Here is a 19,420-nt window from a genome sequence, read left to right on the forward strand (position 1 = left end):
TGTGTTTCTGCTCTGCACAGTCCAACATAATTAAGAAAATGTGCAAATGTATGAGGAAAATGTAAATGTCAAATTGCACCTTGGAGTGTTCTGTGAGGAAACATTTTCTCACTTTAGGAATTTGCATTTTACACCTTATTTTGATGTTTCTTCCTATTGGTCACAGGAGTCAAACTTCGACTGGCTGAGCCCAAATGGTGCTGAGCTGTGAAAATAATTTGCTGACTGGGCCATCATGTTCTCTCCTTCACTCTGTACTGGTATATTTGGCTGAATGTTCCTATTGAAGTAGATTTTATGCTGAATAAATTGATTTAATTTTAGGATATTTATGCATTTATATCTTATACACAATAGTGAAATACACAAAATAAACCTACAAATATGTTGTAGCTGTCCAGGTCAGGGATGTTATGACAATAAACTTAAAAATCATGTCATTATTTTTATCAAACTGTACTGAAATAAAAGAAAACAAATACAAAGATGACAAAACAAGCATCTTCAGTGAAAACAGAAAACCTTCCTTCTCTCACTGCATCCTCCATGTTAGTCATGATGTGTACAGTTTATTTCCTTTTCTAACAGCAGGATTGTAGCTCTCATCTCAAAGTGCAAAATACTGAAGAGCAGCAGACTCTGAACTTCTAATCATATGTTTTATTTAATCATTAATGAGCAATTCTTTACCTGGGAGTGTAGAGGGAGATTTTATCTGATGGACACAGATTCAGCAGACAGATAAAATGCAGCGAGTACAAAGAGACCTTTATGTGTGAGTTTTGAGAAGAAACTTACCTGTCACAGCTTTCATCAGAATTGTGTTTATTATGAAGCAGACAAGAGAGAGCACATTTGTTTTTAGTATTATTATTATGATGTCAAAAATATGAAAACATTTATGTATTTATCTTACACGGGCTTAAAAGAACTCTGTAATACAAAGCATCTAATGTCTCATATGACTGTTATATGTAAAACATATAATAATATGTCTTTGTGTTCATTTATTAAAGTGGCCACAGAGTTGTGTTAAACAGTTGTGCTCTGAATGTAGTACAGCATAAGTGGAGTACTCTGCTCCATTTATTCAACAAAGAAACAATTTTAGCATAGGTTTACAACAATCAAATCTTATCATGCAGTGGATCTTTGTCACAGTTCCTGCAGTACCATCAGTGATCAAGTGGGGCTGCTAGAGAGCTGTGAGTGGCCGTGACGTTACAACAATCATCAGTCCACGAATGTTTTCCCCGTATCATGTCACGTAGTTTCTTATCATTAAATTAGCTCATTGGGAAGAGGATGTGGCAGTGCAGATCCTCTATTCCGCTAAATCTGTGCCTCCCGGCTTCATTCATCCTCCAACAAACAAAGTGGCATTTTGAATAAATCAGCAGGATTGTCTTATCTTGCACCAAGAAAGTACAGCTGAGTCAAAATCACACCGTCGTGTTTCAGCCCAGTTAACATCTGAAATTGTGACAACTAAAGAATACAAACATAGCTAAAACTGTGCTCTTTTTTGGTAACATTTAGCTGTTGTGCCTCTGAAGCTTGGCTGCACTTGTTGTAAGTCACAGTGGACAAAAGCACCTGCCAGATGACTGTAATGTAATGCAATCATTTGTAATATGTTATGAGGAATGGTTTATTTACTTTCAGCTTCAGAGAGGAGAGGATGTATCAAGGAGCCATGGCTGTCTTCATTTCCCGCATCCCCTGTGCCCTCACTCCTCTTCTCCCACACCTGCTTGAACCTGCTTTGAATTTTAATGGTTTTTCTCAGATGCAAATGATTACTTTGCATCATAGCCTCTGAAGTTAATAGCTTGCGAGGGAGCACTGTGGAAAGCCTCTCTGTCTTGCCACTCGTTAGAAAGACATGTAAATTGTACTTATCGCCTTCTCGGTGGCATGACCCACCATCACTGGCATAATTTGATATCTGACATATTCTCACCTCAACTGGAACACATTTATGCTCACTGCTGATTGAAATTGCAACCTCAGATTGGATATTCAGCTGCACATCTCTGAGCGTTGTGCTTTGGGCCATTGTGTTGCAGCTCCTTTTCCAAATAAGACACACATTTGTTTCTCATATCAAAGCTGGGTACTGGATTACAGAAATCCATCCAGAGTACTTGTATCCCTAAAAAAATAAGATCCTCTAACACTGGTGTTCAGAGACACCATTTTATTCTGACTCACCCTGATCATCAGCTTGATTAACATGAAAAGGGCATCCTGATTTTTGTAATATGAGATGACTGGGACTATCTCAAGGTGACTGTGTTGTGGATAATGGATTTTATGTTCCTTTTATGCATCCACTAATTGGTTTAAATCTCTGCCAACAAATAATGTGACCTTAATGGTTTGTCCTGTTTGCATATTTACATAAATGTACAATCGTGACATTTCTGATGATGTTTACCCTTGATATCTGAAATATTCATCTATTAATTTTCTGTTTCTGTTGTTATCCTTGAGGTTGCTTCACAGGTGTCCATCATTGTAAGGTCGCTACAAATTACAGCTAACTAAATACTGTATGGTTGAAGTGACTGATTGAAGCAGTGACAAAGAGACAAATCATCTCACTGCCTAGTTTTGAGATCAGCTTCTTTCAGATTTTTATCCACTTGATTTCAGGAAGTAAGAAACATCTAAGTGACAGTGACAGCAGTGCTAATAAAAGAGCTTTTGGGATGCTGGTAAATTCCTTTACCTTTGTAGAGAGTCAGGCTAGCTGTTTCCAGTCTTTATGCTAAACTAAGCTAAGTGGCTGCTGTCTTGAACATCATATTAAACTGGCAGCTATAAGAGTGGTTCTGAGGTTTTCATCTAACTCTCGGAGAGAAAGCGTATTTTCCAAAAATCTTGAAAGATCCCTTTAATCAATTTGTTGTTTGTCAGAAAATTTTGTAAATTGATTAATTGTTTGTATTTTTTTCTGAGCAATTTGGATAATAAGGCCTCAAAATACAGGCCCGCTGCTTTCATGTTTGCACACAGTGTCAGTCTAAATCAAATTTTTACATCCTACTAGACAGTATGTAAACTTATCTCCGTTGTGGATGCCTGCTTGAAGTCTGTGCTAGAAGTTTATGTCCACTGCAAATGCATATGTACACTTAATGAAAACGAGTGATCTAATCCATTGGACAAGATCCTCGAATACATTCCTATGTTCAGCAGATACATGAATAGTGGTAGACTTCTCATCTTCTCAGTGACATTTGTTGATTTCACTTGAAGTATGCAGAAGACAGAAATTAGATTTAGTAATGCACTGTCACGTTCATCTTCCCTTTTTGCAGCCTCCAGGAGCAGGAGCAGGCATTGAATCTGTCCATCAAGGAAGCTACCGCTAAAGTAAGTCACTGCTCCTCTGACCCGATTTAGTCCTTTTGCAGTTCAGACTCTCCTCAGCATGCCAACAATGAATGTGTATAAAGATCCAATGAGTAGCAACTTAAAATAGAGAGAATGTACTGTGTACCAGCATCACTGTGTTAGATATGCATACCTAATGTTAGTGTGTGTGTTCATGTGCTTACTCCTTTTTGACAAATCAGTGAACTCTTCATGGATGAGTCACATAAGAGATGTTCTGAAAAAAGTCCCCTGTAAAAGCATTACAACACTGTTAAACAAAAAACACAGCTGAATTTCTGTGTATTATGATGGGAAATAAGCAACTGAATTAGTAAAGTTATGAACTAGTACAACTTGTACTAGTTTTTATTTTACTGACTATGGCCGGTGAAATTTATAGTTTTATATATGTGAAATATCTGTTGAGCTAGCATGGCTTTGTTGGGTTTTCTACGTGTGTTACTGGTGTATTCCTGTGCATGAAACACTTTGCGTGCTTCCCCTTGTATGGGCTGTGTCTCTGGAGTTCTTTTTTGCTTTTTCCTCTCACTGATCGCTTTATGTGGATCTCTGCAGCTGGAAAAAGCCAGAAGCAGCACAAGTGGTTGTTTTAAGATGGAGAGAGAGAGAGAGAGAGTGAGAGAGAGGCACAGCAGGGGACACAAGGACTTGAAAAAGACCTCTTTACTGTTACTGTGTCCTTTAGAAACCCATCATCAAATGCAGCTCAAAGGAATATATATGCTTTCCACAAAGAGACACTATTGGCAAAATCACAAGATTGTCCATTGTTAAGTTGAAATGAAAAGTTTGCTTCCCATGTGAGATATCAACCATGTGGAAAATGGCACACCTGCTGTGTCAAAATGATTGCTGGCTTGAAAGTGACTTTCATTTTCTCTATTGACTTTCTCAAAATTGACAAATAGCATGATGGTTTGAAATTAAATCACCAATGTCAGAATTTCTGCAGTTTAAAAAGCACTTCAGAGCAGTTTCCAGTTCATGTAATGCGTGAAATAAAATTATGCAAGCCTGTTTGAAAAAACAGTTTTCTATATTTCTGTTGGAAGAAAACTCCCTGGAGATGTTCCGCCTCAGAAATACCAACCTATTTGACAGCCCTTTCAAAGTGTTGCACAAAACTGTGTCAGATTCAAGAAGAAAATACGTCAGAAAATCCGGCTCCACATCCTTTGAGTGGTGAAAATAGTTCCTCAAAAGAAGGAAGTGCATCATGGGGATTGTATCTGGCTGTAACTCAAAGTGAATACATTGGAAAGAACAGAGGTTTAAAGGGCAGATTGAGGGCAGATGGGGCCCAGACAGGCTGTATCTGAAGCCATCAGCTCCTCTGTGAATACAGCAGAGCTGAGGTGCTGCATCCCCATCAGGCCTGTGACATTCAGGGCCTTTTTCCTCTCTGACATTCTAATGGCATCTTTTATGGAGATTTCACATTTCCCTGCCTGTCCACGTGAAAGGAGGCATACTCTCTTTCTTTCTAAAGGTTATAGACACGGTAACACATCAGCTCTGATGCTCTGCTGCGTATTCAAAGCAGGGTGAACACAGAAGGACGGAAATGAATCTGTAAGGTCTTGTAAGAATGAGTGTCAAAAAGAAAATGAAAGCGGAATTGGAAATGAGCTATGCATCCTGTGGGATCCATGTGTCTGCAAAGGTTTTGTTAGTTACCACCCTCCCCCCTTTGTCTTCCCTGCCTCCTCTTCTTCTTCTTTTCCCCAGGTGGTCATGAGTCAGAGGCTGGGCAGCAGCCTGAGGAGGAAAGTCAGCGAGACTGAAACTCAGCTTTTGGCACTGCATGAAGCCAAGCTGGCAGCCATCTCAGGTAACTCTCCACTCAGCCACACCCCAGTGCAACCTGTCTTACATTTCACATCTTTTATTTACCTCATTTACCCAAATCGCCCACCATTAGCCTCACATAATTACGCTATTAATGATCTAGATGCTCATTAATGGCCTGTGTAAGCTTAATGTCCTCCTGTGGTGCACCGGTGCAGGTAATGACTTCAGCAGTGCCAAGGAGCTGAAGGCTGAGATGAAGGCGGTGTACCTGGAGAGGGACCGGCTGGAGGCTCTGGCCAAGAGGCTGAACAGCGTCAGCTCAGGGAGCAGCCAGGAGCTGGCCAGGATGAAGGAGCAGCGGCAGCAGCTCAGGCAGGAGCTGGAGCAGAAGGAGGCTCAGCACGGTGAGTCACTGGGGCCGGTGGACATCAAGATAACATCCAAACATCCAAACAGGCCATGCAAAAGCAAAAATCTTTAGTGTAAAAAGACTTCTCAAGGGCAACAGATATTTCATACAGATGCTTGTAGTTAAATTTATACAACCTAAGGGGATAGATTAGAAAATTGTGATTCTTATGAAGTGAAGATCAATACCATATCTGTCCACTACCTTCATCAGCTGATTAGCTTAGCATTACATAATAGCTGGAAATGGAGAGACAGCTGGCCTGGTGTTGTCCACAGGTAACAAAATGTGCATAGCCACACTTCTCAAAAATGAACACATTATATCTTGTTGGTTCAAGCTTTTCAAAATCCCACGTGTGTTCAATGACAGTTTTATGAGATGTTATGCACCGCTGTTTTTGGGCTGATCCCATACAACCCATGGAGATTTCAGGAAGGATCTCCTGAGCAACGTGTAAAATTGCAAATCACATATCGTTTTTTGCACTTTTTATGCTTATTTCCATGAATTGCAAATCATTGCTGTGCTGTTTTTAACAAGTGTAATTAGGATAATGAAACTTCTCAGCATAGTTAAATGTAGTGCATCCATTTTCCGGGCCTAAATCTCATTCATATTTGTAAGAAAAAAATATATATATGAAAAGACAGAAATGTAACAGAAATCAGCGGTGTGCTGTTGTGTATTCCACCATCCATTTATGGGGCAGCCAATGCCTGTTTACACAAAGTACTCAATCTTCACTCAGAGAGGCAAAAACACTCCACTGAGTTGCAGAGAACTGCAGGGTTTATCACTGCAAGGAAGCCCTTCAACATTACACATAGTCATTTATGCCATTGTTTATATAAAGATATTCATTGTAGCAGATTTAAATAACCATATAGAATATTAAATTAAATAAAGTCACCATCATCTGAAAGAACATTCACCTGCCCACTGAGACAAGAAAATATTTGTAGTATTTTTGAAAGCTACTGGTCTTTAATAGACTCTTTAAATATCAATTCAAGTGTGAAACATGAGAGCCCCTTGGAAGAGAAGTCCTCTCTTGATGTTGCCTCACACTGGGCCGACATCAATGGACAATGAATTTTTTCGCAAATGAAGGAGAAGTGATCTGCTGTCAGTGGAGACTTGGCATCAAATGAGTTACCAGCGGGATTGGCACTTGTTAAGAGGGGGGTGAGGGGAGTGATGTGGGTTGTGCAGGGGAAATGAGCTTTAGATTGTGTGAAGTAGCCAATTACCTCGAAGCCATTCGGAGCAGACATGATGTATCAGTGCTCTGCTTGCACACTCCCCAACCAGAGAAGATCTGAATGCTGCTTAAAGAAGGGGTTCGCTTTTTGGGGGGAGAAGGGGGAGTTCGATTGGTTTGGCCTCCTGGCATCGGCAGAGAGATAAATGGATTTTGACGGCACCACCTGCAGTGCTACTCTCTCTAGTCCATCAGTCACAGGGAGATTTCTAAAAAAGGTCACTGAGACAGGAGCGCAGAAAGCAAAGGGGAGCGGTGAAGTGACAAGATGAGAGCGGGTAGTGAAAAACCAGAGACAGGGGCTCAGATCAGGCTCCTGCTGCCTCCCCAAGGCAGGCAATCAGCCATCTAACATAAGCTGTTATGTAGATCATTAAGGCCTGTCGCTGCAGTGTCACCATTTGTGTCGACCCTTTGTCTTGTGTTGAACGTACCCTCTGCTATCACCAGGGGGCACCCTTTCATTGTTGCAGTCAAACTGAGGTGCGTTGAGTTTTTCTTCTTGTGAGGTTCATTTTTTTTATATTATTGTTGTAGAAACTAATTCCTTTTAATAGATGAAGTGATTATGTTTCTCTTCCTCTCACCTGCGAGCCTCAAATTCAGGCACCTGCTTGATTTTTGTTGCTGAAATACAGTGTCAGAACACCTTGACTTGCTACCTGGGGATAGCATTAATCTCTTCCACCAAAGAGTAGTATCCTAAACTCACATGGAATAGTGTAGCTCTCAGGGACACAGAGGCTGGGATACCAGTGACATGCAGTTCCTCAGGCTAAACAAAGGAAATCAAATGATGTCAAAAATGCGGAAAGAGACAGCAAGTTCTTCTTCAAATGCATCCCCGTCAGGCTGCAGACACCAAGTTAATGATTGGTTGTGCGGCTTGAAATGCTCAAGTGGGCGCACACAATATGGCAGCAGGCGCAATTTCACAATGTGTTGCTGACACCAAGTAAGGGGCTCATTAAACTGTCATCCTATTTGGTAATAAGGGGCTGGCACACGGTAGCTGGAAACTGATAGCCCACAAACAGCACATTACCATTTCTTTAGCTGGAGGGGATTAGAAATTACAGTCTACTTCAAAGTCAAGATGGCCATCCTTTTGCTTTTCTAGCACATGCTAATGACTCAAGTGTTGTCTTATGACAAGAAAACCATACGCCTTTCTTGAGAAGATCTGTTGTCATGGTATGAGCTCTAAAGCAGTGCATAGTTCAGCTAACACTTTGACAAAACCAATACACATGCATTTGCTTATGCTACACAGCTTCAGGTTGTTGAGCATCTCCACCCTGTGTACATTGTGGTGTGGGGGGGTTTTGGCCTGGGAGTCATTACATCCCTAATTGCTATTGGCACGAGTGCTGATGAATACCGAACCCATTATAGCTGGAGGTTTGATTCCCTGCTGAGAGTATAATTTTGTCCCCAAGAGGGATCTGGAGTGATACTAAATTTAAAAATAAATAATTGAAGAGCTGAATAACATGAGTAAATGACCCCCAGGAGTGAGAACATTCAATCTTGGCGGCAGTGTCTGTGTGTGTTCCTCTTGATTCATCCAAGTATTCTGGTTATGCTTATTTAATGCTATTGTTAGTATGCAGACGGTATATTCTGTGGCATTGAGGTAATTTGACTATTTGTGATAAAGACAGTAGGTTGTCTTCTCCACATGGATCCACTGGAACATGTTTAATTAGTTTTTCACCACCATCTATTCCTTCTTCACGCAGCTTCCACTCCAGTTTCATCCATTTCTTGGCAGTGGGGATCCTCTTAAGGCCAGGCTCCCTGTGCATATGAGTCCGACAGCTGAAGTGTACATCAAAATACTGTCATTCTGTGTTATTAAACAAATGTGAATTCTTCTTAATGGAGTGCCAATATTAAAGGCCAGGACATATATGATTTATTCATGACTCTGCCTCTTTCAGGGTGCTTTTGTTGAGAACATGATGAGACATATGACAGCTCTTCTCCTAAAGAGTGTCTGAATGATTGAGAGGTGTGTGGTGGTTAAGGAGGCCCTGGAGAATGTGTCCTGGTTTTGGTCTCTGAATTTCTGGGAGTATTCGTTTTTCCTGTGATATAGTAGATGATGTCATTCCATTGTGAATTTGTCAGTAGTATTAAAGCATTCATGCCCTTCCTTGCCCTTAATTACTGCAAAAATACAGGGGACGTTGATTGAGTTACCATTACAACAGCTCCAACCACCGCATCAATCAATAAAATATCTTCTTCTGAAATCCACGACTGTGAGTTCAATCACCTCTAGGTGCACTGTACACAAAGCTCAGAGATGTTGCTTGCAGCTGTTACCTCGTAGCTATGATAGCAATATGACACTACAGATGACTTTGGTCCAGACTGAAACAGCTCAACGGTTGGACGGATTACCAACTGACTTCCCATCTAGTGCCATCACCTGGTAGTCCAGTAGTTTGGCTTAGGACCAAATACCTGCTAAACTAATGAGTTTTTCCTTTAAAGTGCTAGCTAGTAAATGTTTTATTATTTATTTATTTCAAGGCACCACCATATCGACTGAACAGCCATGCTACCTACTGTGAACTTTTAGTCTGTTTCGACAAAACTCCTCAAAATTCAACAAAGTAACTCAGAATGTTTTTTTTTTTTTTGGAAAAAGCCTGGTGCTAATGGAGTTTCCAGAGGTATACCAAAATTAAATTATAAGATGCCAATTTAATGGAGGTGGAATGTGAGCAGGTGAGCTGTTGAGACAGCTTTTATGGCTGCACATTTCAGTTGAGTTCCTCTCTGTTGGACCTTTTGCTGCTTCCAAGATTCAGTCATTGTGCACCCCTCTACAATGAAGTTTAGCTTAGTCTCATCTGAATAAACTCTGTTTAGGTACTGTGTTTGGCTTAAATTAAAATGCAAGCAGTATGTCTATCATTTTAGTCCAAGCAATTCAGCACTCAGAACTGAAATGTGTGTATGTGTGTGTGTGTGTGTGTGTGTGTGTGTGTATGTTCACTCAAGCACAGATTTTGTACACACAGCCAGTTTTTTGTCAAATCATTCCTTTTGTTGTGCATTCCCGCATAACCCCACAATATGTTACGCCATACCAGCTGCAATCTGTGTACTGCTATGCCTTGTGATCCCACAGCCTTTAAGCATCATGGGTTATTGAGTGTCTGTCTGAGATATCAGCCAGTCCCTCTTCCTTCATTAGCTATGCTGCTGGGCTGCTGTGAAGCTCAGATACATGTGAGTGTCTGCATATGCTGACTGTGTGTTTGTGTTACCTGCAGTGCTGTTGCACTCAAACAGCCCGAGCCAAGCTTAAACACATTAATCACAGTCGGTGCCTTCAACTCAATTACAAAGACACACAATTTCTCTTGTGTCTTATTATGCGCAGGCTTTTGTAACACGCATATCGGTGGTGCTGTGTTAGCACGGAGCCGCCTCTAATTTGTTTGACAACGCGAAGGCCTCACAGATGTTGGGTGCTTTTATTGTTACAAGGAGATGAAGAAGTGACTGCATTATTCACTTTCAATTAGAGAGCTGTTCAAATGCTCATAATGCAGCAGCAAATCCAAACACCTTGCCGTTGTTAACTTCTGCAGGCTAATTAAAGCTCATAACTTCATCATTGGAAGTTGTGCGTCTGTGCGTTATGCCTGCTCCTTGTCCACACGACTGATTCTAATCATCAGATTCATCAGTTTTTTTTTTTATCAACTTCACATCTATTTAGCTGGAGTAATTATTTTTCCATTCAACTAATGAATAAGACCTATACTAGGCAAATAGCTTGTTTGCAATATCCAGTAACACATTCTCATCCTCTCTCAAGAGTTTCTCACTTCTGTGTGTACTATGAATGAATGGCCTCTTCGATTTTGACCCGGGTCCTTGGCAGCATTCACTGATGTTTAGTGCCTGCTGAGATCACTGGTGTGACAGGGGGCTGAACTCATGAATTTTCCAAAGCTTACTCTGTGAACGCCTTTGTGAGATTCCTTCAACACCAAATATGCTGCCGCATGTATCAGGAACTAACAGAGTGGCTCTCTTCTTTATGGGATTTTTAGTGCTGATTTTATTCGCATGGCCTGCCAATGACAGCAGCCTCCTGCAGACTTACAGGAAGTGGTAATATCACCCAGTGCTCTGGTTCCACTCAGCGCAGGAGGAGGCTCTGCCGCTTGATGTCTCTTCCCATTCTATAAAGAGAAGATTATTTTCATCTGTCACGCCCGAAAAGGCTCACTAGTTTTGCCACCGGTTGGCATTGCGACAGGGTGATACGCTGACTCTCTTCTCCCTTTGGCAGTATCAGGATAGAAAGAAATATCAAGTAAACAGTTAATAAACTCATGTCTTTATCTCCAATCTTCATCTTCTATCCTTCACAGTATATTATTTCTAAGTATGGCTCTTGTTCCCGTTAGAGCCTTAGCCTGCTTTGCCATCTTGCATCTGTTCATGCTCCATGCCATCTGAAGTCAGGCTTAATGCCCCCCATGTATTATTCAGTGGCTAACTCCTTGCATGTCGCTTAACGGAGCCCACATGAATGGAAGTTGACAAGGGAAACTCTGTCAGGTAGGATAGGATCTCACATAGCAATTAGAGAGGTGGTAAGTGAGCTGTCTGGTCCACGTACAGCAGATCTGCTCATGAGATATGTGATAGCTACTCCAGTACCCTCAGTCTTCACTCTGATTGAGTGGATTTGGCTACTTTGACTGAAAATGACTCTGCAGGAAAGATCTTTCTTTCTTTCTGTGACACACACATGCAGCTCCCACAAATGTCCTTACTATCTCCATCAGATGTCTTATATGTATAGGCAGGAATGTGTGTGTGTGTGTGTGTGTGTGTGTAACAGCTACTTAGTCTCAGACATTTTCTTTTTTCCCCCTGCTGTTCCAGCCCCCAGCTTGTCTCATCCTGGAGCTGATTTTGTCTAATAACTGCCATCATCAAGACAATGATACAAATTATATTTCAAACTCCAGTGTGATTCAGAACACCCAATTAGGTGACTTTCTCTCTGTGTGAATTCTGGTGAATGTGACATTTTTGGACATACAGTACGTTTGGCTGGCTTAGCTAGTCCCCACCTCCAAAGCTTATTCATTACGGTAACTTGTTTGTTCAAAGCGTACAAAAAACCCCAAAAACCATACATACAAAGTGTGCAGGTTTATTTCTTGACCCAGTAAGTTCCTGGAGTCTCCACTGGTTGGACCTTTATTCTTTGAAAACCAGCTGCAGATCATATCTTCATATTTAATGAACAAACATGAGAGTGGTATTGACGCTTCTCATTTAATTCTCTTCAAGAAAGTGTATTTCCCATGTGTTATTATTTCTTAAACCAATTTCTTTCTTAGATCATTTAATATTAATATTTTTACAGGTCTCAGTAAGTAAGAGAATAGCAGTGACTAGAGAAAGGTCTGAAAAAATATACACAATTTAATGTAGCAGTGTACATTATTTTTCTTTCATTACTTCCTATCCTGTTCATCAGTTCATGACCTGATTTATCTTGTGACTTCTTTGGGGGTCCCAGCCACAAGCTGGGAACCACTGCACCAGCGAGTGAAAAACCACTGATTCTGACTGGTTGTTGAGTTGCATGGATGTAAGGATGGGCAGATTTATGAGCCCAGCTTTGTGTGTGTGTGTTTCACTGTGTTGTATTGAATGTTATAGCTGGTATGCACACATATATATACAGCACAATTTGCTAAAAGTGCATCCTATTGTGTTCAGAGATCTTCTGCTGCGGGGGGCATATTCTCATGTTTCATACATGAGCTCATTAACGGCACTCAGATTGCCCTCCTCTCCATCCTGACTAACGCTCAGCCAGCCTGCCTCCTCAGGCACAGCTCACTGCTGGCAGAAGGGTGCAGGAAGCAACATTAGCTATGCATCCAACTTTATACCCCACAGTAAATCTGGCACGATATAAGGATCTATGCAATGATAAAATCCCTTTTCATCCTCAGGCCGTCTCCAAATTGATCCCCTCTTAGAGCAGTGGGAATGATCTTTCCACAATTGTGTATTTGTCTTAACAAAGAGACAGATGGGCCTTTGCACTGAGCTGTACTGTTGCAGTTTCTCAGCACACTGTCATCACTAAATGGGATGACTACTTATGTTTCAGACCTCATATACAATGTAATGACAAGTTAGTTTTAATGGCATCACAGTTGTGATTTGTTGCTTGGATATCTCGACATGGCTAATAAGTGCAAGTAACAAGCTGTTGTTCTCTCGCTGCTTCTCTTTCCATACAGAAAGCTGTCTTAAAGAGAACACTACTAAGTATATCAAGCTACTGGAGGACAGACTTCACAGGTAAGAGTGTTTTGTGCTTTATCACTCTTTTTATTGCATACATTAAGACTCAATATTCCACAGGAGTAAAGCAAAACAAGGAGATATAAACAGCGCAACAGCCTCCAAGGAATTTCCTCTCCCCTCTGTTGTCCTCTAACCGGAGCGCCGTCTCCCCAATACATCACCTCACCCAACACATCATGCACTCACACCTTTTTCTTATGCTGTTGTCTCCCACAGCCCCTTTCTCACATTTCACTCTGTCTCTCACCTGTGCAATTTGTCTTCCTTTTCCCACTTTCTCACATATTTTCTATACTGACATTTTTTATACCTCAGCTCAGTTTCCACCTTCTCTGTCCTCTGTGAGATTTCAGACATTTTAGACAAAACAATATCTTTTGCTGTCTGTTTCAGTGTGTCTGTCTGCTCATCGGAGCTCCCAAATCACTGAGGACAGGTCTGTTGTGTTGCGGGTGGTTGCCCAGCCTCTCTGACAGTTACACAACAGGATTGTGATGTGCTGAGTGGCTGGGTGTGGAACCCAGTCAAGTGTCGAGACTGCGCATGTGTTCGTGCTTCCTTATGGAGATTAGAGCTCGTCTTCTCAGCACACAGACAGCACTGAGCAGCTGCAATGTGATCAGCTCTTATTCAGCAGCATTTTGGAACCAGTTGTGTTTTACAGATGGTTGAATTGAGCTGGTAATGTGTTTGTGTACACCACATGAGCTTTGTTTTGCACTCGGTCTCTTTTTTAAGTTTTCATAGGAGGAAGTTTCGGCCAGTTGGGCTTATTTTGAGCCTGGAAAAGCCTGTATTGTCAGACACACTGTGTGTCTGCTTGACCCATGTCTCTGTGTGTGTTGTGCGAGAGGGGGCAGCTTTCTGTGTTGCATCCTTGGAGAGGCAGGGTCACTTCTTTGGATGGGAGCCAGGAGTCAGTCACACACTGGAGGGCTGTTTGTTGTTGAAGGATGCACAGACTGGGGCTCTGTGTGGTCAAGGAGCAACATGGCTGCAATCTCAGTGCCCAGCAGGGAAGCATGCCTCTGGACCTTTTCTGTCAATAGGGCAGATGGCTGCTTTGTGCTTTGTTTTTATTTGATTTTTCAGAGAGTGAGCGAGATAGTACCTGTCTGCACCACGCGTCTAATGTGAAAAATGTAGATATATATATTTTTTTAATTAATTTATTTATTTCTTAATGCCCCCCTTTTAATGCTTGTTTGTCCACTGATCCTCTGTTTTAGTTTCACCAATAGATCTTCATTGCTTGGAAACCCAGTTATATAGATTACATGTATCTAACCACATCACCACTGAAAGAAAAATCACATTAAAGGACATCTTCTTGAGTACTGGGCGCTGTAAACTAATTGTCCTGCTCATCACAGTCTATATTAATTGATTGTCTCTCCAACCTTGGATCAGCTTCCATAACCCGAGGTGATCCAGATCAAATAACAAGCACAGCTTTGGCTTTAGAAGAGGACCAGTAGCTTCCATCAGCCCCAGTCTGGCAAAGTGACACAAATTTGTCTTGACTGAAGTTGTCTCATCATGTGCACACACACACACATACACCCATCAACTACTGTAAATTTTATCAGTCAGCTTTAATGTACATTACTGTTGATGGAGTGCGGTCGATGATGAGAGGTGAGGAGAGGAGAAGGGGGCGGGGAGGAGAGAGGCAGATTAGTACTGGTGAGATGTCTGGTCTCCGTGGAGACGGATGGTGTTGAAAAAACTAATTATCTCTCTCTTGCTAAAGACTAGAACAGGATGTTAGAGCAGCTGTAAGTGTGTCACCCGAACAAAAAACATTTTTTTTTTCAGATTAGCAGCACAGTAGTTTAATACATTATGTAGATGTTTCATTAGGAAATGCCTCTCGTATTTTTTCCTACATTTTACATTCCTCTATTGAGATTTGGATGTCATTTATCATATTTAATGGATACAATGCAACTGGGTTCCACACCCAGCCACTCAGCACAATGGTGTGAAAGTCATTAAAATACACAGGAAAGGCATGTTCTCTTAGTTAACAGGGAGGACATGTTGAGAGCATCTAAGCAGAGAAACTGAGTGAGGAAAACACCCTCTATTGTCACTTTTAATGTTCAAAATCTTGTACATAAAAGAAACCAAAGTCTTGGAGACAAAGGGACTATGGTTGCTCAGCTGTCTGTTGTCAAAACCTCCCCAGACATCAAGCCACCCATCTTGCAAACAGTTTGGTACATCCACCATCCATCACACCTCATCAATAGTCACCACCTTGTATTTCACCATTATTAGCACCTCTCCTCTGCTGGTGTTATTCCAGATGTTGCTGCATGATTAAGGTGAAGCATTACCAATATTACACCATCTCCGTTCTCATGTCTAATGTGTGAATTCTCATTGTGTTGCGATTTTGGTGGAACCTAAACATCGCGGGCGCTGACATGAGACTGTAAGTGAAAGTTGCTTTAACTTCATTTTATACAGGATGGTCATTTCTTGGGGAGCTGGTGATTACTTTACCCAAAATACACTCATAGCATGATCCCCAGTATAGCTGCAGCTTTTTTTTTTACAGTCTGTCTGTTCTTGGCTGAACATATAGCCTAATGCTGGGTTCAGAATATTGACAGTGTGTGAGCTCAAAAGAGGTTTAACAGAACCTGTTGGAACCAGCAGAACCGGAGCACTGCTCCTTCTTTCAACAGTTGTATTTATAATCCTTCTTCTGTAGCTGTCTGTGTGTACATAATTCCCTAAGGAGAAAGAGTAATCCTGTCAGTCAGCAGTCCCACATGAGACTGTGAGACTGCTTGCCTTTCTCTCCTTCATACTACCGGGCCATCAGTGGAGCAGCACGCCCACACCCTGCCACTGTCAGATGGCAGGCCGAGCGACTGCCACCAATTAACCCCCGGACGAGAAGTTCACACGGACGGGCGCCATCACAGGGATATTTAGGAGCTGACGTGTAGTCTGTATTTTCCATGCGCAGAACCCTAATGCCAATGCCAGTTGCTTGTAATGAATTGGGGTTGTCATTGAAGCCTTTGTGATAGATGAGACTCGCTTTGACATTTTAGAGGAAATTATAATTGTACAACACTGAATCCCCACAGAGAATGATTTATGGGCATGTGTGTGTGCAAGTTCACATGTGTGCCCACCCATATCTGTCTGTGAGTGAGTATGAGTGTGTGCGCGTGTGTGTGTGTGTGTGTGCGTGTATCCCTCTCCACTTCAGAAGAGACAAATAACAATGGCATGGCTCACTGGGTGCGTCCCAACCATAGCAGAATTCAGAGGCAGCGGTGTTGAGTGGCGAATTGGCGAGGGCCGGGGGGCTGGGCCCAAGCAATTTCTCTATTGTCTGTGTGCCAAACGAAGGTTACAGAACGGCTAAGAGGGGTGTGCTGGCAGGGTACAGAGGTTGGCAGTCTTTTCAGACAGGAGATGGGCTGGAAAACAAGTGGCATTCAATTTTCAGAGGGCCTCATCATTGAGAAAAAGAAAGAAATAGAGGGAGAGATTAAACAATTTTGTGTGGGTGGATTTTGCCTTTGAGTTTGTTTATGATGGAGCAATTTCTCAAATCTAACTGTGCAGCAGCAAAACACTCTCTAGGTGAAAATACTGGACATATTATAGAGGCTCATATGTAATATTGCATATTTGTGCCTAGAGTATGAAATCTTTGTATTTTTTATCATTCTGAATCAGTCGTTGTGAGAATCAGTGTTTGTGACAGAGAATCTCCTTCTGGGTTGGAAATCCACGCATACAGAGAGACTGAGGACATTTATTCCTTCCTTTCTGATGCATCTCATACTGTATATTTAAAATCCACATCTCTGTTCCCGCGTCCTGTCAGCTTTAGTTTGGTTTCTGCACAAGATGGATTCCTGGAAACAAGGGTGTTTGTTTGAGGAATCGAGGAATAAAGGAAAGACAGATTTTGTTTCTTACTTTAAAATATTTGTGCTCTTTTGTGGAGGTTTTGCATTTTCAGTGTCTCTTAAACCATATTAAAGATAAAATTTCCAACAAGATCAATGGATTTGGTTCCTAAAATGTCACCTGGGAATGATTTGCCATCTAAAGGTCACTGAAAGGAGAAGAAGAAGACGAAGAAGAACAAATATGAATATTTTAAAGGTCAGAGGTCTCATATGTGAGTTACCAGGGAGTATTTCATTTGAAGAAAATGTAAAAGCCAAAAGACCTTATACCATAAGCTGTCTGGAATTACTGTCAAACACAAATTTTTAGTTTCACCCTAACCAGAAAACCCTGAATATATGGAGAGATGATGGCACTATCCAGGGTCAGAAAACAGAACTGGCTTTTGGTAAGAAAGCCACCAGAGGAAGACTGAAAGCTGGCATCAAGCAGGAAAAGCAGAGGTTTTAACACAGACTAGAGAGAGAGAGAACGCCACACCAACAACGCCAAAGATATGTGAAAGCTACAAAAGCAGAAGCGCCCCATGATGTGTGAGGTCACATCATCAGATAAGCAAAACGCATTTTATGCTCACTTTGATCTCCTCAACAAAAAGTTAAGCTGTAAAGAATATTCCACTCCAGAGGAGGTTTGAGAGCCATAAAAGAAATAGCATTTTATTATACAACCTTACGTTGTATACTGATAAATAAATCCACCTTGGACCATCTAAATAATGGGACACTGCTCATTTTCTGAATAACATATTCCATCAGATGTAGCTGCTTAATTGTTCTTTTCTGTTTTTACATCTAGAATGTCGCCAAGGTCAGGGTGAGGGGGAGTGGAGAGTAATGAAAGACTGTAACTCAATGAGTAGATAAACAAAAAGCAATCTTCTTGTTCTACCCCTTAACCCCTGCTCAGTGACCCCAAACAGAGATGAAGACATCCAGGCTCTCTTTTCCCTCTCTGCTGCAGCTCTTTGAAGAAAAGGGCAGCCTACCAGGACATTCGCTCTCATTACATTTTGTCAATGGAATTACAGTCTTTGAATGATTCATTTCTCTCTCGTCACTCTTTTGTCAGTGCCTGATTGGAAAGATGTTATTAAAGATGTCCTTTATTGTGCCTGTACAATTACTGTGCTTAATTAGCATGCAGCAATTCATAGTCCTGATGTGCATCCTGTACCTCAGTATTATTCATATTATTAGTTTTTTAAATGATTCTTATGTGCTGTTGTACTGATACTAGTGAGATCATGATGTCGACATTCTTTGGCAACATGCCATAGATTTACCATCCTACAGCCTTATAAATGTGAATTCAACATTCGCACGACATGCTTAAGCAATTTTCAGTACATCTAAATGATTACACATAACAGGGTTTATAAATACCTATTTTTTCTTGCTGGAAAGGTCAACATTCATGCCTGTGTGTTTAGTGTTACCATCATGCCATTAGCTTAGCTTAGCAAAAACTGGAAGCATTGAAACAGCTGCCTGGTTCTCTCAAGAGTTCAAAAATATACCTGTCAGCACCTCTACAGGTCACAAATTAATGTTATATGTTGTTTATGTTTTAGTTATGCAAGAGTTTAAGCAGTGCTCCAGCTTGCATGGCAGTGCTGTGGATCACTGGTTAACCTCAGAAAGAAGGTTCTGTTCATTTCCTGGCTGAGCAGGAACTGAACCCAGATTTTTGTTTCTCGTTATGTTTGTGTGGTTTTCCTCTGGGTGCTGTGGTTTCCCACACCATAAAAACATGCATGTTAGGGTTAGTTCAGTCAACTAGGTTATATGTGACAACTAAAGCTTCTTCTTCCAAGTGTTTATGCTAGGATTAGCTGAATGTCTATGGAAGTACTGTCGATATTATCAACCATAACAACATAATCAGAAATATACAATCAGGCAAATCTTTAATATCAAATAATAACAAGAATTTGAGAGAGATCTATTGGTCTTTTACTTTTTAAGAGTATGACCTTTTGTTTATACCTCCCTCTGCTTCTTTCTCACTGATCAGACTTTTTGAGTGATAAACACTCTCCTGGCTGCAGGTCAATGCTTAACAGACATGGGAATCTCTCATCTAACTTTTTGCAAAGAGATGATTAAGAGCTATGTCGACCTATCCTATTAATACGCAACATACTTATCAAATAAGTATGCATATTTGTCGCATATTGCTATTTGTATTTGCCATTTGTGACCAATGCTTGTATAGTGGATGAATTTTAA

At 41.1% G+C, this 19,420-nt stretch overlaps 1 protein-coding gene across 2 annotated transcripts in view; it reads left to right on the forward strand.

Moving 5' to 3' along the window:
• disc1 (DISC1 scaffold protein) overlaps window positions 1–19,420 on the forward strand; it is a 42,267-nt gene that overhangs the window by 9,943 nt on the left and 12,904 nt on the right. For both annotated transcript variants that reach the window (XM_046401683.1, XM_046401684.1), the window contains exons 7-10: window positions 3,327–3,381; window positions 5,134–5,236; window positions 5,412–5,600; window positions 13,175–13,235. In XM_046401683.1, coding sequence (XP_046257639.1) covers window positions 3,327–3,381; window positions 5,134–5,236; window positions 5,412–5,600; window positions 13,175–13,235 — 408 coding nt within the window. The remainder of the gene's footprint in view (window positions 1–3,326; window positions 3,382–5,133; window positions 5,237–5,411; window positions 5,601–13,174; window positions 13,236–19,420) is intronic.

Source organism: Scatophagus argus, chromosome 10, assembly GCF_020382885.2.
Source record: "Scatophagus argus isolate fScaArg1 chromosome 10, fScaArg1.pri, whole genome shotgun sequence".
In the NCBI taxonomy this organism is placed as follows: Eukaryota; Metazoa; Chordata; class Actinopteri; family Scatophagidae; genus Scatophagus; species Scatophagus argus.